This window comes from Dipodomys merriami, unplaced genomic scaffold (genome assembly GCF_024711535.1).
Source record: "Dipodomys merriami isolate MVZ:Mamm:240054 unplaced genomic scaffold, mDipMer1.0.p SCAF_33, whole genome shotgun sequence".
Classification (NCBI taxonomy): Eukaryota; Metazoa; Chordata; class Mammalia; order Rodentia; family Heteromyidae; genus Dipodomys; species Dipodomys merriami.
Genome location: NW_027204826.1, coordinates 7,018,972 through 7,041,965, shown reverse-complemented (window position 1 = coordinate 7,041,965; position 22,994 = coordinate 7,018,972). Strand labels below are relative to the sequence as shown.

General features: G+C 42.2%; 1 protein-coding gene across 1 annotated transcript in view; it reads right to left on the bottom strand.

The window, feature by feature from the left end:
- The window catches only part of Oca2 (OCA2 melanosomal transmembrane protein), a 47,182-nt gene that overhangs the window by 17,548 nt on the left and 6,640 nt on the right, over window positions 1-22,994 (bottom strand). The window contains exons 3-4 of the mRNA XM_070043382.1: window positions 17,575-17,668; window positions 12,418-12,480 (exon numbers count right to left, since the gene is read on the bottom strand). Of these exons, the coding sequence (XP_069899483.1) occupies window positions 12,418-12,480; window positions 17,575-17,668 (157 nt within the window). The remainder of the gene's footprint in view (window positions 1-12,417; window positions 12,481-17,574; window positions 17,669-22,994) is intronic.

Genomic DNA, 22,994 nt, shown 5'->3' with positions numbered 1-22,994 from the left:
AAATGGACTTAATTGGGGTCCTTAATAATACCCTGAGTCATTCTACCCAACCACTGTGTAGAAACCCACCTATGTAGACTAGACTGAAGTGTACAATAGTTGCTGACATTCTAGGAGACCATTTTGGGATGCCACAGTCACGCTGCTCTTCCTAGTACCTTTCTTTTCCCTTCACTCTATGCCCTGAGTTCAGGCCCCAGGCCCGATCTCACAGAGCCCTGGGCTCTTGGTACCTCAGTCATCACAAGGAACTTCATGCTGTACTGGCCCTGTAGCAGTACACTGGTGCTCACCATCCAGCGTGGCCCCAATAGTTGCCCTCAGTCCTGCGGGGGGGGGGGGTAATTTGTGCCTGGAAAATACGCAAGCATGTATTTATGGGTGGTCACCAGGAATCAAAATGAGACTATTGTTTACAGGAAAATCAATAGTTACCAGGACCTTTCTGTACCCCCTCTTCTGCCACCTGATGGGGAATCAAGGCTTGCAGGGTTTCTTTCCTCTAATCGTCTGGTACCCTGTGTTTGTATTAAGAGTCGGGCAATGATGGTACTGGCACAAAAACAGACCCGAAGACCAATGGAACAGAATAGAAGATCCAGAAATAAATCCACAGGCCTACAGCCAGCTGATATTCGACAAAGGAGCCAAAGGCATACAATGGAAGAAACACAGCCTCTTCAACCGTTGGTGCTGGGAAAACTGGGCAGCCACATGCAGAAAACTAAAAGTGGACCCCAGCCTATCACCATGCACCAACATCAACTCAAAATGGATTAAAGACCTTAACATTAAACCTGAATCTCTGAAACTACTGCAAGACAGAGTAGGAGAGACACTTGAACTAATAGGCACAGGAAGGAACTTCCTGAACAGAGTCCCAGGGTCACAACAAATTGGAGAGAGACTCGACAAATGGGACTACCTTAAAATAAAAAGCTTCTGCACAGATAAAGCTATCGCAACCAAGCTAGAAAGACAACCAACTAATTGGGAAAAAATATTTACCAGCAATATATCAGACAAGGGGTTAACATCCTGTATATACAGGGAACTCAAGAAACTAATCCCTCCCAAACCCAACACACCAATTACTAAATGGGCAAGGGAACTAAAGAGGGACTTCTCAAATGAAGAAATAAAAATGGCAAAGAAACACATGAGGAAATGTTCATCATCCCTGGTGGTGAAGGAAATGCAAATAAAGACAACCCTGAGATACCACCTTACCCCAGTCAGAATGTCCCACATCCACAAATCAGCCAACGACAAATGCTGGAGGGGATGTGGAGAACGAGGAACGCTATTACACTGCTGGTGGGAATGTACACTCATACAACCACTTTGGAAAGCAGTCTGGAGGGTCCTTAGAAAGCTAAAGATTGACCTCCCTTACGACCCAGTCATACCACTTCTAGGCATCTACCCTGAACAACAGGAACCAATATACAAGGACACGTGCACCTCCATGTTTATTGCAGCACTATTCGCAATAGCTAGGATATGGAAACAACCTAGATGCCCCACCACAGATGAATGGATCCAAAAATTGTGGTATCTATACACAATGGAATATTATGCAGCCATTAGAAATGACAAAATAATGGCATTTGCAGGGAAATGGATGGAGCTAGAAGGAATCATGTTGAGCGAGGTAAGCCAAGAACGAAGAGACAAACAGTACATGGTCTCCCTGATAAGTGGATGATGAATCCAAAATGTTAGGTGATATGACAAAACTAACAGGACTTAAGAAACAAAGAACTCCCACTCATCTGGTTGAACCACTACTAAATATCCCCATGCTGCTGATCACATATATGGTATATAACATATGAGCACCGTTATATATTACAGACTGTGATAGACAATTTGCTCCAGGAAAGTTAGAATGAACTTGTGACTTTAAATGAGCATCATTATTCCACAATACTGTGAATTTCCGGAAATTAAGTAATCACTTAATCACGATCAAAAAAAAAAAAAAAAAAAAGAACCTTGGGGAAGGGAGGGAGGGAGGGGATGGTAGGGGGAAAACAATGGAGGGGGTAACAATGTTCAAGAGGAAGTGGAAGTGTACTCATTACCTCACTCATGTAACTGTAACCCTCTGTATAGTATCTCTACAATAAAAAAAATTTAAAAAAAAAAAAAAAAAAGAGTCGGGCAATGACCAGGCACCGGTGACTCATGCCAGTAATCCTAGATACTCAGCTTGGGCAAGAATGTCTGTGAGATTTTTATTTCAATTAACCACCGAAGAGCTACAACTGAGATATGGCTCATGTGGTAGGGTGCCAACCTTGAGCAGAAGAACAGTACATGGGTTCTAAGTTTAAGCCTCAGTATATGCACAGGCGCGTGCATGCGTGCCCGCGCTCGCACACACGCGCGCGCAAACACACACACACACACACACACACACACACACACACACACACACACACACACACAGTAGGGAAGGTTGAGGAATGACTCTTTCTTACCTGACATAAAGTATCTACTGCTCTGAGAAAACTAAAATTTACTTCTGCTCCAGCAGTGTAAGAACTGCATGAAAAATTATACTTTTCTCTCTTTCTTTCCTTTTCTTCCTTTTTTCCTTCCTTTACCCCTTCCTTCCTTTTGCCCTTTCTTCTTTCCCTTTTTCTTCCTTCTTCTCTGCCTACCTGCCTTCCCTCTCCCTTTCTTCTGTCCTTTTCTTTGACTCTTCCCTTCTTTCATTTTTGCTTTGAAACAAAATAAATGGATGAGACTGACTTTGAAATTTACATTCTGAAAATATTGATCTCACATCCATGATCTTAATCCTCAGGAGGAAAGCAAGTGTTTGCCTCTGGTGCAGTGAGTTTACAGCACCATGATCAATACAGAGATTAACCTTTTTAAAAAGTCACCAAATATTACATTAGCAGCTGTCCTGACCTTTGAGAAAATATGAATGTCTAGCTAGATATCCCTGATGTAGCAGATAGATGAAGGACTTTTAAAAATCCACAATTTCATTCTCACTTAGTGTTAGCCATCAGTCATAATACTTTTGAGCAGTAAACAAAGCAGATTCTAGTGCCATGTGTTCTGAACATGTGTTCTAAACATTTTATTTTCTAGATTTTTTATTTCACTTCTTCATTTCACCTACCAACTTCTGAAAGTTTTTAAATCCTTATAATGGAACCACGTACCAGTGACTCAGCCTGTAAGTCTAGCTACTCAGAAGGCTGAGATCTAAGGATTGAAGTTTGAAGCCAGCCCAAGCAGAAAAGTCCATGAGACTTTTATCTCCAATTAACCACCAAAAAATCCAGAAGTGGAGGGGTGGCTTAAGTAGTAAAACACCAGCCTTGAGAAAATTTTTTTAAAAAGCTTAGTACCAGCAAAGGCCCAGGTCCTGAGTTCAGAACCAGAACCAGAACAAAGAAAAAAACAACAACAAAAAACAGCTTTATTTTGTTTCACAAAGCAAGTCCCACCAATAAACTGTATATTCAAGACACACCTAAGACAAAGTGATCTAGAAGGGCTAAACACTGAATAAAGTGTTTGTCAGGTTAACAGACAAAGTAAAATTCAAGTCAAACAACACTAAGCATGACAAAGTAAAGCACTTATTACTACAAAAAAGCTTCCAACTCAGATAGAAAATGGGAGTAAATATGTATCTAGCAAACAGCAATGTAACCACCTCTTAAAAATAAACAGCAAGACATTCAAGAATAAATAAATAGAAATGCACTTATAATAGATGTCTAACAGGCCACTTTAAGTATCAGACAGATGAAGAGGAATGCAAATGATCCAACATAAGCACAAAATAGATCTTATAAATCTCTAAGTCTATATAAAGACAAAAGAGAATGCACTTTCTTTAAAGTACACATGAAGCATGATACAATTTGATCATTGATCACAAGGAATCGGAAGTCCCACTGAATTAGAAATTAATAATAAAAGCTGGTGCCGGTGGTTTATGCCTCTAATCCTAGCGACTGAGGAGACTGAGTTCTGAGGACTGCAGTTCAAAGTCAGCCTAGACAGATAAATCTAGGAGATTCTGATCAACAAACCAGCAAAAAGCTAGAAATGAAGGTGTGGTTCAAGTGGTAGAATGCCAAAGGTGAGCAAAAATGGCATGTGACTTAGGAGCTGGTGGTTCAAAGCCAGCCTAGGCACAATACTCGGTGAGATTCTTCCAATTAACCAGAAAAAAACCTTTAAGTGAAGATGTGGCTCAAGTAGTAAAGCACAGACCTTGAACTAAAGGAGAGTGCCTTGGCCCTGAGTACAAACCCCAATGCCAGCAAAAATAACAAGACAATAATAATAATGAAAATCTTCAACCTTCAAACTGAAAAGCTCATTTGTTAATCTTGGTGTAGTGACTCTCCATCTGTAATCCCAGCTACTCAGGAGTCAAATATTGAGAGGATCGTAATTCAAGACCATCTTGGGTGAAAACTTAGTGAGCCCCTCAAGCCAATCAATAAGCTAACCGTAGTGAGCATACCTATCATTCCAGACAGACCTGTCTTAGGCAGAAAGACTGATATCTGAGGGTGGCCCTGGGCACAAGACATACTTGATTTTTTTGTTGCTTTGTATGTTCCTCCCCCACAGTATAACCCCTGTTTTCACTATATTTGATGTCAGTATAACCTGGGAAGGGAAGGGAAAAAAATGTTTAAATAGGGATACAGCTTGGCCCACTGTAACAATGAGATGTAGAAGACACTATGTTTCAAAACAAACATTACAATGGGGGGGGGGAGTATAATTGTGGAGGTGGGAGGGAAAGGATGGTAGGGGAAAAACAAAGGAGGGGGCAACAATGCTGGATAAGAAATGTACTCATTACCTTGCTCATGTAACTATAACCCCTCTGTACAGTATTTTCACAATAAAAAACTTATTTAAAAAGTCTGTAGGCACTACTTAAGTGGTAGAGCACCTGCCCATTAAATCTAAGGCTCTGAGTTCAAACCTCAGTACTGCCAAAATAATTTTATCTAAACATCCAAATCTTGAACAAAAGGTAGAAAATCATGTAAAAATGCAAAAAGATATTTAAATAATAAAGGAATCAGTAATTATAGAATGCTAGAGGATATATTTAAAGCAGAGATCAGAGGGAAACCCGTAGCCTTAAACATTCATGGCAAACAAAATAAAAAGAGTGAAAATAAGTGAACTAATTCTACAATTCAAAACAACTAGTGAAGGAACAACAAAGGAAGAAAATAATAGCAATAAACACAGGAGTTAACAGAAAACAGCAGTGTCTAACAAATAAATCAAGATATTATTTCATTTGAAAGCAAAATTTGGTAAATCACAAGCTGCTAACCATCAGTAAATAAATAATAAGTGACAAGGGTAAAATAACAGTTGGAACAGACAAAATTTAAACATAATTTGAAAAGGGCTGGGCTGAATGGTTTATCATCACAGTTACATGAAAGGTATATGTAGGAAGATTGCAGTCTGAGGCTAGTCCTGAGCAAAAATGCTAGAAGGTACCCCCAAAATGACTAAAAACAAAAAGGCCTAGGGGTTCTAGCTCAACTGGTAGAGTGCTTGCTTAGCAGGCATAAGACCCTGAGTTCTGACTCCAATTCCATATACATATGGGAATAGAATATTTATGAATAAAACTATTTGCAGATGTCAATACTATTATCAGAGAAATTTTACTTATTTTTTTTGAGCCAGTCCCAGAGGTTAATCTTAGGGTTCAGGGTACTGTCCCAGAGCATTTTTTTTGCTTTAGTCTGGTACCATGTGAGCGATAGCTCTACTTCTGGCTTTTTGATGGTTAATTGGAGAAATAAGCTACACAGACTTTCTGTCCAACTGGCTTCAAAACTCAATCCTCAGATCCCAGCCTACTGAGTAGCTATGGTTGATTATATGTGTAAGGCACTGTCTCCCAGCCGAGAATAATTCTTAGCAAATCTATTCTAATATTCCTGAGCTTGATTAAATCATTCATAATTCAATATATTTAGCTTTCTGTTTTTTTTTTTTATACTGATACTGAGGCTTGAAATCGGGACTAAGTTTTTTTAATTCAAGGCTGGAGCTCTACCATTTGAGCCACACTCTACTTCTGGCTTTTGGGTGGTTAATTGCATATAAGAGTCTCACAAGCCAGGCACTGATGGCTCATGCCTGTAATCCTAGCTACTCAGGAGGCTGAGATCTGAGAATCTCAGTTCAAAGCCAGCCCGGGCAGGAAAGTCCATGAGACTCTTATCTCCAATAAACCACTAGAAAACTGGAAGTGTCACTGTGGCTCAAACACCTTGAGTGATCATCTTGAGCTGAAGAGCGCAGGGACAGCACCCGAGCCTAGAGTTCAAGCCCCACGACTGACCAAAAAAAAAAAAAAAAAAATGTCTCACAAACTTCTCTGTCTGGCCTGGCTTCAAACTATGATCCTCAGATCTTAGTCTCATGAGCAGCTAGGATTACTGGGAGGAGCTACCAGCACCTGGCCTGCTTTTCTTCACACAAAAGCAACTCAGCAGGAGAGTCACAGCCTTGGGGAGTGGAGTTGTCCAATATCCACTGGAAAAGGAAAGGAGCCCTCACCTAAACTTCACATTTATATGAACTCCAACATAAAATATAAAACTATATGAAGGAAACTAGTGGGGTGCTGGTGGCTCACGCCTGTCATCCCAGCTACTCAGGAGACTGAGATCTGAGGATCCTGGTTCAAAGCCAGCCCAAGTAGGGAAGTTCATGATACTCTTATCTCCAACTAATCACAGAAAAAGCTGGAAGTGGTGCTGTGGCTTGAGTGGTAGAGCATTGGCCTTGAGCAAAAGGAGCTCAGGACAGTGCCGAGTTCAAGCCCCAAGACTAGCCAAAATAGGTAAAGAAAACTATACAACTTTTTTTAATGTAAGAAAAAGTTTGGGATGTGAGGCTGGGCAATGATGTCTTACATTATCATTATGAATTCAGAGTGCTGTCCCTCACCTTTTTTACTCAAGGCTAGCACTCTACTATTTGAACCACAGCTCCACATCTGGCTTTTTGGTGACTGATTGGAAATAAGAGTGCTCAGACTGGCTTCAGAACATGATCCTTAGATCTCAGCCTCCTGATAGCTAAGATTATAATAGCGTAAGCCATCTGCACCTGTCCTTGACAATATCATCAATTTGACACCAAAACTGTAGTATGTGAAAAGGAAATCTGCAGCCTCATCAACAGTCAAAACTTCTGCTTTGTGGAAGAACCTATTAAGTGAATGCAGGTTCATAGACCATGACAAAATGGCACCACAGCTTATTTCTAATTATCCCAAACTAGGAACAACTCAGATGGCCCCTCCATCAAAGAATGCCTTATAAAACAAACCACAAGGGATATGGATAAAGGGGAATGACATATTGGTATTTGGAACAACTTGGATGAACTGCTAGACAATAATACTAAATGAAAGAAAAAAAACTCCAAAAGGCTACAGAGTGCCTGACTCCATTTAAACAGCAAGCTTATAGCTTGGGAAAATGGACTGGTAGTAGCAGTGGAAGATGGTGAAAGGTGGAGGTGACTCATCAAAGAATATGAAGGTTCCTAAAGCGATGTACCACTTCTGTTCCCTGACTAGATCCATTTCAATATCCTAGTTGTCATATAGTTGTACTATAGTTTTTCAAGCTTTTTGGAAGGGAGGGGAGTGCTGGTATAGGGACTTGAACTCAGGGACTCACACTCTCAACTGTTTGCTCAGGACTGGCATGCTACCACTTGAGCCATATCTTCACTTCTGGCTTTTTTCTGATTAGTTGGGGATGAGAGTCTCACAGAGTTTTCTTTCTGCGCTGGTTTCAAACCTTGGTCCTCTGATCTAAGCCTCCTGAATAGCTAAGATTACAAGCATAAGCCACCAGCACCTGGCACTCAAGATTTTACCGTACACAAGTCCTCTCTGTATTATTTCTTACAACTTTACATGAATCTGTAATTATTTTAAAGACACTTGCTTCATTGACATTTATGTAATAAAATCAAAAAATGTATAGATAAAAAGAGAGCACATTTATCTGTTTTGACTGCGAAATAGCTAATAACCCTGTGCAAATTTCAAAATACAAAAATGAACTTGTAGCTGGGCGCCGGTGGCTCACGCCTGTAATCCTAGCTACTCAGGAGGCTGAGATCTGAGGATCCTGGTTCAAAGCCAGCCTGGGCAGGAACATCCGTGAGACTCCGATTGCCAATAAACCACTAGAAAACTGGAAGTGGCACTGTGGCTCAAGCAGTAGAGTGCTCGCCTTGAGCTGAAGAGCTCAGGCCCAGAGTTCAAGCCCCACAACCAACCAAAAAAAAAAAAAGAACTTGTCTATCAGAGCATATACAGCAGTACTGGTTGTGTTTGTTACAGATTTTGCAAAAATAGAGAAAATATAAATCTCTCAAGAGAAAGCCATAAACAAAAGAGATAAGTAGAAAGTTTATAAAATAAGAAAACAAATATCACCTATTTAGGCGGGAAGAGTTTAATTTCAATGGAATCAATTAAGACAAAATGTGAATCTATTGTTACCTTGCCAGGTGAACCAAAACTGTGTTACTGTTCCAGAAATAAGAGTGAATACTTGGGTTCATCAGGTATGATTCCCTTAGTTACCAATTTAATGACAGCAAAGTATGTTCAATAAGCAGAAATCAGTACCTCATCTTGTAAAAGCACATACCAGTATCCAACCTCAATCCTCAATTATGGTAATCTAAACAAAAAGTATGTTTATAATACACATGTATTTATGTATATTATGTGCATGCATATATGGTTATATGCATTTATGTACACACATATGCACATTACATATATATTTTATGCATAAGTATATTTTATGCTGAAATATAATGACCTTGTAAAATGCTCACAATATATTATAAAGAGGGGAAAAAAAGGATTCAAGGTGACTTTAAAAACTAGTTAAAAGTTTTAAAACAGAAATACTCTACTTACCATAATTTGATGTGTAATAAAAACACACCAGTTAATTATATACCATGTCAAGTGGTTATTTCAGGCTAGCAAAATTATAGGTTGTGGTTTTGATTTTTATTCTTTTACATATTTTCCATTACATGCATATTTACATCATCAGAAAAATAGTAATTTTTTAAATAAAGCAGAAGTCAACATTTTGCACTGTGAATAATAAAAAGTGACATTTTATGGAAAGAGCATTTTGAATGTGGTACAGGAAAGTCAGGCAACTGCAAATTAAGCACATCTATAACTAAGGGCCTACAACACGCAGTGACCATTCCCAGTGTGGGCTGCTCTGATGTCTCCACACACAGCAAGGACTCAACAAAAAGGATGACTACGAGGAGCAGAACTCCACCAGACAACATTGAAAATGGCTCTGGATCACAAACCACAAGGACCTTCTTTATACATCCAGGAAGACAGACCTGATGACAAGGCCATGAGCTAATGAGCTGTAGAAGAAATAACTGGAAGCCTTGTCCAAGCTTTCTGAGGTCCCTAGGATCTGAAAGATCATCTCACCTTTCCAAACCACACACACACACACACACACACACACACACACACACACACACACACACACACACACACACACACACACACACACACACACACACACACACACACACACACACACACACACGACACATGCTATATATGCTACCTGAAAACTACATCAGACACTACACATAATACACAGGTGTATACATATTACATTTGCACTCCACACACCATACATATTAACTACACATTATAGCCATAACACATAATACTACATGGCACATGGTGTTATAGATATGCCACACATGTACACACATGCTACAGATCCTGCACACCAAATTTTTATGTGAATAACTCAATTTATACATGTCAACCCACTGAGGCAGCACCACAGGCAACTTATGTGTTCCACATAGCATGAAACAAACCTTTTCAGTTAGCAGTGAATATTTAAGTGACACCGGGGGGGGGGGGGGTGAAGGCATGGTTCAAGTGGTAGCACACTTGCTCAGCAAGTGCCAGGCCCTGAGTTCCAATTGCAGAATTATCAATTAATACTAGAGAGAAGGACAAACTGCACACATCATTACCTCAATAACTCTCTTGTTTTCACGATATTAACTAATAGCTGGCCTCTCATGACTCTATGTGAGACCAGTCAGTATGACAAGATGGCCATGAGGTCTTCCTGCTCTCTGAAAGAAGAGAAGAAGTAGAGAAGCTGGCACATCATGTTCTTGGTCAACCAAAGCAGAAGAGACCAGGGTGGTCCAGAGAGCCTTCTAGCTCTGATGAAATGAAGCCGAATGAGGGGGGCTGCTGCGGGAGCCCCAAGTGAAGGGGAAGTGGCATAGCACCCCAAGAGGGTGCCCGCTGCTGCCACCATGCACAAGGTGCTCATCTCTGTACCCGTCTCTGGGCTGTGGTGGGGCCCCTTGGCAACCATACAGCAGAGATGCTAAGACAGGGTGAGGTAGGCTGTCCTCTGGCCGCTGCCATCACTGTTAGAGTAAATGCTGTGATCATTAAGCCAATTAGTGGGGGGTGAGATTGCTCCTCTTCTCAGCAGAGGCAAAGGGAGACTACGTGGAGTAGTGGATTTAGTACCTTGTCCCTTAGCAGCAGGACCAGCCATGTGCCCAGAGTCCCATGGAGGTGCACATTCAGTGTTTCCCCATGCATTCATTTCCAGCCCAGCGCCTTCTTCCCATAGCCATGCTTCCCAAGAGTGCACTGGAACTCATATCTCAGCCAAACTGCCAAAACCAGTTTTTCATGAATGACCAATACAATCAAGCTGCCCAAAGTCAGCATTCTATTATATCGAGAAAGACAACTTGCTATATTTTAATTTTTCTCAAAATTCATATATTGAAGACTTAATCCTCAAATTCACATGCCAAAGATCACTAAAGCTGAGACCACTGGGAGATGACTGGGTGGTGAGATTTCCATAAATAGATTAAGGAGTTAATGGACTGTGGAAGGAGTAGCTTCATCATAAAAGTGAACTCTGTCTGACACTAACACCTCACCTTTGCTGTATTCTGATGTAGCGGGAAGGCCCCCACCAATGCCAAACAGAAGCCCAGTGTCAAAAGGTTGGACTTTTTAATCTCCACAACTGTGAGCCAGATTAGCCTCTCTTTTATACAAATGATCTGGTCTTAGGTATTTTATTATATTGTGTTATAGTAGCAGAAAACAGGCTTATACATTGCTCATAGCCTTCATCTGGATGGGATGGTCAAAGTTCTTCCCCAAGGACAGACCCAGACAAGTAACACCTTGCAGAAAAACAAGTGCCTGGAGCCAGGGTCTCTCCCTCCATGAGCTTTGCCACTTAGCCAAAGCTGAGATGCCAAGACTTCCCATCAGGGCTGGCTGAAACCCTTCACTGTACTACATACACTCACCTGCAGATCCATGGGACTCAACACTGAATGACTGAAGTCCATTTGGACAGTAACGTTTTATAAGACCACTGGCCTCCTTCACCTGCTTGAAAAATGCCATTGTGTCATGCAAACACATGCATATGGACCATCAAGACCCCAGAGTAGACCTGGCTTCTTCACAGCAGGTTCTCCTTCACAGGAGCCAGCTGTGCTGCCCCAGTGCCTGGGCCTCATGGCTGTGTGGTCCTCCTGACACAGGGACTGCCTGCTTTCAGGGTGCCCTCAGCATGACCGGCCTCACTCTTTAGTACTGTCCTGGGATTCCTCATAGCAAGGGCTTCTCTGTCTGTACCCTGGTTAAAGGGTGTCAGATTCATGTTACGCAATCATTTGAATGTCAGGCAAGGGAGAAAACCATCAGGATTTTTAAGATGACAGCAATGTATAATACCCAACAAGCCCAAAACCATTGCCTGGTCTCCAACTTACTCTGAATTATCCAGGATATCTGAATCAGCCTCTGAGTGATAGAGAAAATCCCAGTGACAAATGTTTAGTGTGTTTTGTTTCTCTGCTAACCACACCCAACCTGAAAATCCTAGGTTTTAACATCAGTACTCTGTGTGTGTGTGTGTGTGTGTGTGTGTGTGTGTATGTGTGTGTAACAGTCCTGTGGCTTGAACTCAGAGCCTTGGCACTGTCTCTGAGCTTTTTATTTTTTAGCTAAAGGTTGCATTCTACTACTTGAGCCACAGCTCCATTGTCTGCTTTTTTTGTGGTTAACTGGAAATAAGAGTCTCATGGAGTTGTCTGCCTTTGAACTACAGTCCTCAGATTTCAACCTTCAACTTACAGGTGTGAGTCATGGTGCCCAGCAGTATGGGTAATTTTTTAATTAGGTAACCTTAAGAATTTGTGAGAAGGATATTCTTTTAAAATCTAAAATCTGAAATTTTAAATATAAAAGTACTTGAACAATTCCATGCAAGAAATCCATACCCGTGCTGCTCTGCAATCCCAGACAAACGATGTTTGCAGATGCTCCAATCAGCATTCCATTACCTGGAATCAAAGTTTTAAAATAAAATAAAGTTCTAGATTAGCTAAGTGGTAGGATCTCTTCCGTTCTGCAATGTTTGGAACACTTCCAACTCCTTAATCGGATGATCACAGGTACCACACCAAAGTGATTGCTTTGTTAAAAACTTAGCCACCTACCCACACTAGCAATCTCAGAAAGCCATAAAGCCTCTGCTGGCTACACCCCAAAAAACCTATTAAAAGTTGAAATAAGTCATAAAGGCACTGAACCTACATAATTCCAAACAGCTTAGCTTAGCAACATAGTGCATTGTTAAGTTTCCATTGTTGCCCTCCTGATTGCATGGCTAACTGGAAAGAAGACAGGAGAAAGAGAAGAAACAGGATGTGGTCACACATTACCAGCACAGGCGAAAAGCAAAACACAACATAAAGTGTGGTTTCCACTCAATGTGCATTACTTTCACTCCAGTGTAAGGTCAAAAAAATTGTTAATGTGCATTACTTTCACTCCAGTGTAAGGTCAAAAAAATTGTTAAGCCAAACCATTGAAAATAAGAGACTACTTGTAGTTGTATAATGAAGGCAGGGTTTTAGTGGCACCCTGAGTGGCATGGATTTCTTGAGGTAGGGAGGAAAAGGTCTCAGTTATTGTTACTCCAGGTTAAGCCTCCTCCGCTATTTCCATTCCAGAAGTGCAGACCGGAAGAGTGGGTGCATGTAAGCAGGTGCTGTCTGTCTGTCTGTCTGTGGTGGAATATCTGTGGTGGAATATCTGGATCTAGAGACCGAATGAGAATACTTTCAAAGATCATTCCCTACCCTAGTTTTGATGAACATTGCCTACAAAGAATCCCTTGTCAATGCAAGTTGAATTACACAGGTTGTGCTCACTGTGCAGCGGTATTTTTCAGTCAATGCGGTGGCATTCTCCTTGGCAAGTGGAAGAGCCACCTGTCCTTGATATGAATAAGGCTTACAAAAAGCCACAGGTTTTAATGCAGCTACATGCTGCTTGGATTGCTCATCACTTGCAGATAACCACAGCACAGAAGTTGTCGTCGTGTTTCTTTTTCTTTTTTTCTATTTTTTGTCAGTCGTGGGGCTTGAGCTCAGGGGCTGGGCATTGTCCCTATGCTCTCTTTTCCCTCAAGGCTACAGTTCTACCACTTTGAGCCACAGTGCCAGTTTCAGTTTTTGAGTGGCTACTTAGAGCTAAGGGTCTCACTGACTTTAGGGCCCAGGCCAGCTTTAAACTGCAAGCCTCAGATCTCAGCTTCCTATGTAACTAGGATTACAGGTGTGAGCCATCTGCACCTGGCTGTTATGTTAAAAAAATGTTTTTACTGTTATTATGAAGGTGACATATAGAGGAGTTACAGTTACATAGGTCAGGTAAATAGTATGTTTACTGGGCACAGATGGCTCACACCTGTAATCCTAGCTACTTAGGAGGCTGAGATCTGAGGATTGAGGTTCAAAGCCAGCCCAGGCAGAAAAGTCCATGAGACCCTAATCTCCAATAAACCACCAGAAAATGGAAGTGATACTGTAGCTCAAGTGGTAGAGCACCAGCCTTGAGCTGAAGAGCTGAGGGACAACCCCAAGCCTAGAGTTCAAGCCCCACAACCAACAACAAAAAAAAGAGAGTATGTTTCTTTTGGAACAATGTCACCTCTTCCTTTGCTCTCTCACACCTTTTCCCTCCCATCCCCACCCACAAGTTGTATAGTTTATTTTCATCATAGTGTCTAATGAGTACCACTGTTGTTGTCTGTCTCTATGTTCTTTATATTTCTTATCTGTGTTCTTCATATTTCCTTGGTCTCTCATCAATTCTTCCCCACTCAGTCTTTCTGCCCCAGGATCAAAGCCACTGAGAAAAGCTTCAGCATAGAAACTTTCTCCTACTTTCTATTCTCCAGAAAACTCAGGTTGAGACAAATTTGTTTAAGGCATGTTCTTACCTTAGTTTTTATTTTTTCAAAAAAAAATAGAGCAATAGAGCAGTATTGGGAACTGATCAGTCTTCACTGGTACCAAGCATGGACTGTTTAATCCAACTTGCATTGGGTGACATAGGAAGTTAGACTGGAGATTCTAAATGTTTTGTGTGTGCGCCATTCTTGGGGCTTGAATTCAACACAAGGGTGCTGTCCCTGAGCTTTTGTGCCCAAGGCCAGCACACTCAACAACTTGAGCCAGAACTGTTTCCGTTTTGTTTTTTTTTTGAGAGATAGTTAATTGGAGATCAGAGTCTCATGGACCTTCCTACCCATGATTGCCACAATCAAACCATGATACCAAGATCTCAGCCTCCTTAGTAGTTAGGAATACAGGCGAGAGCCACCTGTAGCCAGCCAGACTGGAGATTCTTTCTATGCTATGTTCAAACATACATTTATTTAAAACATTTGTTTGAAGGCCCACAAGTTCTGAGTGTTCTACTCATTCCCAAAAGGCCACACAAGCCAACAAAATGAATATATTGCTTCTTCCTGTCAGAAGCAGCTCCTGTGTAAATCATTGTCCACACCACACATCTGATTTTTCCCTCAAATTCATGGAAAACCAAAGAGTGTTTTGGAGCTCAGGATGCAAATGACAAGACAGAGCACTCAGAACTTGGGAACCTTCAAGTATGTAAAGGCCTCCAAGTTCTAGGTGCTCTACTCATTACCAGAAGGACAAAAAGGCCAACGAAGAGAAATATACAGCTTATTTCTGTCAAAAGCAGCTCCTTTGTGCATCCAAGCATCAAGGGCTGTCCCTCTCTGTTCACTATCCACATCTACACATCTAATTTTCCCCCTGAATTCTTGTAAAACTAAAGAGTATTTTAGAGCTCAAGTTGAAAATGACAAAATAGAGACTCATTCCCAAAAGGACAGTGAAGCCAACATAGGGAAATATATACCTTTTCTCTGTTACAAGCAGCACCTCTGTTCATTCTGGAATCTAAGGATGTCCCTGCGTCAATCACTGTTTACAAAGAGAGGTTTGATTTTCCCCCAAAATTCTGTTTTGTTTTGTTTTGTTTTTTGTTTTGGGTCTAGTCATGGGGCCTGAACTCTGGGCCTGGGCGCTGTCCCTCAGCTCTTCAGCTCAAGGTTAGTGCTCTACCACTTGAGCCACAGCACCACTTCCAGCTATTTTTTTGCTTTTGTGGTGCTGAGGAATCGAACCCAGGGCCTCATGCTGCAAGGCAAGCGCTCTACCACTGAGCCACCTTCCCAGCCCTTCCCCCAAAATTCTAGGAGAGCTGACCAATATTTGGGAGCTCAGAATGCAAATGACAAGATAGAGCACTCATTTGGGGGCCTTAAAGAAATGTTTTAAGGCCCCCAAGTTCTGAGTGCTCTACTCCTTCCCAAAAGGACAGACAAGCCAACAAAGAGCAATATACAGCTTCTTTCTGTCAAAAGCAGCTCCTGTGTTCATCCTGCCATCTAGGAAAGCCCCTCTCGCAGTCTACAGGAAAAAGTCTGATTTTTTTTCCCCACTGATTTCTAGGAGTTCAGGATACAAAAGACAAGATAGCATACTCAGAACATGGAGGCCTTAAAACAAATGTTCTAAGGCCCCCAAGTTCTGAGTGTTCTCCTCCTTCCCAAAAGGACAGACAAGCCAATGGAAAGAAACATACAGCTTTCTGTAACAAGCAGCTCCTGTGTTTACCTAGTATCTAGGAACGCCCCTCTCGCTGTCTATAGCCACAGGTCCGATTTTTTTTTCTGCCAAATTCTGGGAGATCTGCCGAGTGTTTGGCAGCTCAGGATGCAAATGACAAGATCGAGCACTCAGAACTTGGGGGCCTTAAAACACTTTTCTGAGTGCTCTACTCCTCCCCAAAATGAGATACAAGCCAACAAATAGGTACATACTGGTTCTTTCTGTCACAAGCAACTCCTGTGTTCATCCTAGCATCTAGGAAATCCCCTCTTGCTGTCTACAGCCACAGGTCTGATTTTTTTCTGCCAAATTCTGGGAAAGCTGACGAGTGTTTCAGAGCTCAGGATGCAAAAGACAAGATAAAGCACTCAGAACAATCCTTTTACAAAAATAAGGAACAATTTTCTGATACAATGTGAAGTTATTGTGTAAGTACTTCTTCATAAGCTTAAATGAACAAAATCCCACAGAAAGGGATGAAGAATTTCCACACATCTCTGTAGTCTGTCCCTGTAACCTGCCAGTGTTAAATGGAAGCATGAATAAAGGTTACGTTTTTTTCCTGGAACTGTTTCTTCTATGGGAGCAATTCTCACAGTTTTATACCCTTGGTAGTACTTTGGGCTTCACTGAAGTAGATGAATTCATTGTCTCTTGAAATTTCAAAAACTTCACTGGATAACATTAATCTCCCTTCCAAATAAAGAGATAAACTAACCAGAAAGTTATTGATTTAAAAGTCTGAGATCAGTCCAAGAACAAAGAAAGCTGGATTATCTAAGCATGCCTGGATATAAATAATTAAAACATAAGCTGTATCTGGTGTGTTTATCTAAGAGTCTTCCCAATCCTCCTGCATGCCCACAAGTGATTAGTTTTCCCAAATACAAGGAGGACTCTCTCTGCTCCTTTCATGACAAACACATTCAACACCCTGGTGCCTGGTCACCAGAGATCAGTGTCAACTGAAACTCTAATTCACTTTGAAGCTTCCTTGAAATACATCTTTTCCACATACACCGCCACTACCACCACCACCATCTTTCACCTTTCCCCCTAAATTTAGGTGAAAGTTTTACTTCTTAAGCACTGCTTAAAGAAGGAATAAGAGAGAGGGAGAAAATGAAAGAGAGCTGTCTCTGTGGCTGTTTCCGATCTGCGAGCTGCAGCCCTGCAGTGCACACGGGTGCACAGCAGGTGCACACTGGCTTTGGGATGTCGGGAGTATCCATCCATCCTCAGGCCATGGGTCATCCTGCAGTTCTGCAGGATGAGAAGTGACAGGCTTCACAGAGCAGCTGAGTAGCTCTGACACAGTTCCAAACCTGGTGATGTGTTTTCCTTCAGAAAGTCATCAAGACTCTTAACTTGAGTTTTCTTCTATACACTTAACTGTTGCTTTGATCTGAACGATGGCATGGAATGCAGTAGACTCCTACTTACCTCCCAGGCAGGCGCCAAGGACCAGAGCGTACATGACTGGCAGTGTAGGCAGGCTGATCTCAGGGTCTTCACTCAGGCTCAGAAGCACAGGAATCTGTGGATGAAAGGGACACTGACACCCTGACTCAATGAGCTGCACACAGTGCGCTCAGCTCACAAAACACAAAGTGCATTTTCAGTGGCTAGACTGTAAGGAACACAAGATGCACAGAAGGAAGGCTTGAGTCTGTCTGGGTGCTCATGGCACATGCATGTAATCCTAGCTACTCAGGAGGCTGAGATCTGAGGATTGCAGTTAGGAGTAAAAAAATTCTGAAAAACTCATCTCCAGTAAATTACTAAAGAAGCCTGCAGTGGAGCTGTAGCTCAAATGGTAGAGTGTTAGCCTTGATCCAAAAAGCATAGGGATGGTGCCCAGGCCCTGAATTCAAGCTCCAGGATGGCAGGAAGGAAGGAAAGGAAGGAAGGAAGGAAGGAAGCAGGCAAGCAGAGAGAGAGAAAAAAATGAGTGTGTGTGTGTGTGTGTGTGTGGTGTGTGTGTGTGTGTGTGTGTGTGTGTGTGTGTGTGTGTGTGTGTGTGTGTGTGTGTGTGTGTGTGTGTGTGTGTGTGTGTGTGTGTGTGTGTGTGTGTGTGTGTGTGTGTGTGTGTGTGTGTGTGTGATTCCAGCCACATGAACAACTGATTCTCCCTTGGGAATCTTGAATGAGAAGAGACACAGAAGACCCACACCTGGGATAAAATGATCCGATCAGAATTCATGAAACACCCTCAGTCTCATGCTAGCTTTATTTATGTATAGGACAGCTGAGTTAATTCTGTCATCTCAGGTACCAGATTCTCACAAGGAACAAGGTAGAAACATAAAAACAGTTCTCTGATTTGGAACTGGAAAACCTGGGCTAACCTGCTTCTCACCCCTATTCCCTGCTAGTCACCTCCAACCTCCTGGCACTCATGGTAGTTAACCAATTCTTCACCAGGAAATATACTCCAGTGAGACATGCAAACATCTGATGGTGAACCTTTTCTTACAGAGAATTTTTACATTTCAGTCACCAGAGAAAGCTACAGTAACTGTGACATTTCTCTAAGAAATGTGTATTAAAAACATGTGCCATGCTTGTCACAGACAGGGGTGTTATAGTCGATGGTTTGGAGTGTTGTGTCTTTGGCATGCACCGTGATTACTCTTCTGAGGAGACTACTGGTCTCCTCAATGTGTCTCCTTTGGTCTCGGGGAGATGCCATGGGGCTGGAAGCTGGCAATATGCTGGTTTATCTGTGGACCCAAGAAAGTGCAGGACACTCCAAGCCCACTCTCCCCCACCAGAAGGCATTCTCTGCACACCCTACTCCTTGGGGTAAACCTACAACCTACATAGATGAACAGTAATGGAGTCAGTATCAAGCTAATGGAGGAAGTATCTAATGTGTACTACTCACAATCTGTTTGTTGAGCTCTGTTCTTTAGTTCCCATAATGACATGCTTCAGATTCAATACCAGATCTGCCCTCTGCAAAAATTGAGCTGTAAATTCCTATAGCCGTGCCTGCTATTTAACCTAATTGCAGTCCAATGGGCCTGCCTCAGCTCTCTACTGAACGTTTTGTAAAAGGATGAGTTAGAACAAGACTGGTATAAAGTAGAAAAGCAAAAAGCAATGGCTGTAGAGAAGTGCTTTTGACTTTTACCACCTCTGAAAGGGTATTGGGTATTTTCCCCGTCAGGCATTACAGCCAACAACTATCCTCCCTAATAACTCCTTATGGGGCTTAGAAGGAAACCTAGGAACCGAAGGTAAATAAAAACAAGACAGCCTTGAAAAATGACTACCACAGAGAAAGTGAGCAACCTTGTACAGATAATGATGCATATCCAAGAAATCAGTTGAAGGAAACTCATGAAATTATGTACATAAATTACTACTCTGTGAATTCAATATGCAGGACCCAGGATAATAACATTTTAACATGAAAACTGTCTGACAGTCTTTCTGCTCAAGTCAATATAGTAGAAAGCTTAGTTTCAAGGATTGGATTGTGTCTTGGATTCTGTCATATAATTCTGTCCTTAGGAATCAGTGTAATTTATATTTCCAGTGCACTCTTCTGGCCTTGCAGGAGAGGCCTAGAAACAATGTCAAAGATGCAAAGCTCAGAGTCTCATAGCTACCTGTCAACAACTGGAAATAGAAGGATGGATGGGAAGGGATTTCCATGCCCAGAAATGTAGGATTTTGTTTTGTTTTGTTTATGCCAGTACTGGGGCTTGAACTCAGGGCCTGGAGCTGCCAACTAGCTTTTCTCCCAAGGCTGGTGCTCTACCACTTGAGCCATACCTCCACTTCTGGCTTTTTGCTGTTAGAGATAAGAGTCTCATAGACTTTCCTGCACAAGCTGGCTTTGAATCCTGACCCTCAGATCTCAGCCTCCTAAGTAGTTAGGATTACAGTTGTGAGCCATCGGTGTCCAGCTTTGGAAATGTGTTTATAATATTGAAGTATTTCTACACCAATTAATGGAGAGCCATTGCCCCAAGTCCTCGGTCCATCCCATGGCCAGGTCCTATGGGCTTCTCTCTGTCCCATGTAAATGAGAGATTAACACTGGCACACACAAAGGTCCAGAGGGCTTCAAATGACCTGCTTTAAAATCTCCAAGTCTTAGCTGGGTGCCAGTTCTCATGTCTATAATCCTTGATACTCAGAAGGCTGATATCTGAGGATTGAAGTTCAAAGCCAACCCAGGCAGAAAAATCAATGAGACTCTTATCTCCAATTAACCATGTTGGAAATTGCTCAGGATGTTGAGGTATCATGTAGGAATAAAGACATCAACTGGAAAGGAACTTGGCAAGGCAAAGTTTACATCTTCAGAATGTGCATCATAGGCCAAAAATATGGCAAGCAAGCACAGAGAGCAAGTAGGCTGCTCCCTTTTTATCTCTAGCCCAGCAGGGCCCACCCCTCTGCTCACATTGGCTGAGGTCAGATTCACAATCTGCAAAAGGATGTGGCTTAATAAGCAGGATATAACTAAAACTCAAGGAGCTTCTAACAGGATGTCTTAATTAAAGTATTCAGGAAAAGGATGTATGTGACTACAATGTAATTAATAAGGCCAAGCCATCTGGCCAAAGCAAGATCCCTTCAGAAAAACAATTCTCTCAAGGTTTATAGAAAGAAAGCAAACAACTTTTCTCACAACCAGCAAAAGGCCAGAAGTGACAGCATGGCTCAAGTGGGAAAGCTCCAGCCTTAAATGGAAAAGCTAAGCAAGAGCATGAGGCCCTAAGTTCAAACCCAGGTACTGGCACAGGGGTAAAAATGAATCTCTGTGTCTGTTCTGATTGCACTAAATATTGACAAGACAATATTAAATCAATTCACTAGTGTAAAGTGTTGTTTAATATGTCACCATTAAAGATAAAGGACATCCACATCAGAGAAGGCCTTTAGGAAAACCTAAAATAGCAAACCTGTGATGGCTAATCTTCATTGTCTACTTGATTGGATTGAGAGATTCCTAGGGGATGAGTAAAGCACACCTCCGGTGTGTCTCAGAGAGCATTTCCAGATATAATTAGATCTTGGTACTCTGACCTAAAGACTGGATTAATCACTTGATGGATTCCCAGTACGATGGCATTGTGGGCAGGGTAGGAGGATAGAGTCTAGTTGGAGTCACTGCGTGTGTCCTGGGGTCCTGTATCTTGCTCTGGCCTCTTCCTGGATCTCTTTCCCTCTGCTTCTGGGATGGCATGATGTGAGCTGCTTTCCTCCCTCACATCCTGCCTGCTATGATGTCCCCAATCCTCTGGAACAGTGAACCCACATCTTCCCTCCCTTAAGTTATTTCTGTCAGGGATTTGATCACAGTACTTATACAACTAACACAAAATCCAATCCCCCCAAACTCCCATGGCCCTGCTCCAGTCAGAAAGTTCACTGACGTATTGTGTAGCTCACATGGAGAAATAAACCTATCTAAAGTATGGTTCTTTGTATTCTGAACATGGCATGAAAAGCAATAAATGGAGACCCACAGCTCTAAGTTCTCAGTGCCTCCCATTGCCAGGCATTATGGGTTTTCCTCTATCCCAAGCCAAGAAGAGATGAACATTTGCACATGCAAAGGTTCCCAGGGAGCTTCCTTGTCTCACAGGATCCTATCAGTTACGCACCAACTCTCTGGAAGTCCTTAAATTATCTAGTATTTCTCCATGACCCCTGGAGGAAGAGAAATGCTACAAATAATTGTGAGCTTCCAATAACTGCTTGTGGTGCCTTGTTGCCATTTTGAATATACACACACTCTGGAGACCCAGCACTGCCAAGGTAAAAACAGGCTTTGTTTTGTCTCTTTCAAATCACACCCTGCAATAACAGAATTACACTCCCATGTCTTTCTAGTGAAATACCCCTCCAAGCAGAATCTGCACCCCTTCATTAGACCTCAGTCCTGGTCTCCCACCAGCTCCCCCTGAATGCACATTTGCTGCAGCTTTCAATTATTGGAAATAAGTGAGTTTATTCGCCAACTCTGTCTCTTTCTAAGTCTCTGTGCATGTTTCTGTGCGCTTAGAAGGCTCTGAAACCACAGATCCAAGTTCTACCAATCAGAGGGGCTGCTCTGTAGGCAGGAAACCTAAATCACCTCCCCAAGACCCATTTTTGTCACTGTATCTGCTAGAGGCCAGAACCAGGGGGAGACAGCACTCTACATGTGGATTTATTATGAGGAGCTACACCACCCAATTGGAGGACTGGGAGGGACTTCCTACATGCACAGGGTGGGCAATGAGAAAGGAAGATGATGATGAACCCCAGCTCATTACAAATAATCAAGGGGGACAAGAGCTGATGTAGACATAGCGCTAGCACTGATGGTTTCAAACCACCACCCTGTCCCCAAAGCTTTATGAGTGTGCACCATGAACCAGTGCATACAGCAGCTCCCAGAGCACAATCACCCAGTACCTGATGACCTCTAGGACCAGTGACTATCCTACTCTATGGCAGACCCAGAAGAGCAACCACCAGCGCAACATGCCAGTATGTCTGTTGCAAGACTGGCTCCCAGTGATAAGGAAAACCTACCACTATCAGAACTGGCAAGCCTGCTATGGATAGAAGCAGCTTGACTAGAAACCATTGGGGTAAGCCGAAACGCAAACACCTCTGCTCTACCCAGAACTATAAAAGGATTTTAGCCAGGCACAGGCAGCTCACACCTGTAATCTTAAACTACGCAGGAGGCTGAGATCTGAGGATCACAGTTCGAAGCCAGCCCAGGCTGGAATGTCCATGAGACTCTTATCTCCAATGAACTACTCAGAGAAAGCCAGAAGTGGTGCTATGGCTCAAGTAGTAGAGCACTAGCCTTGAGCATAAAGAGGCTTAAGGACAGCAACCAGGCC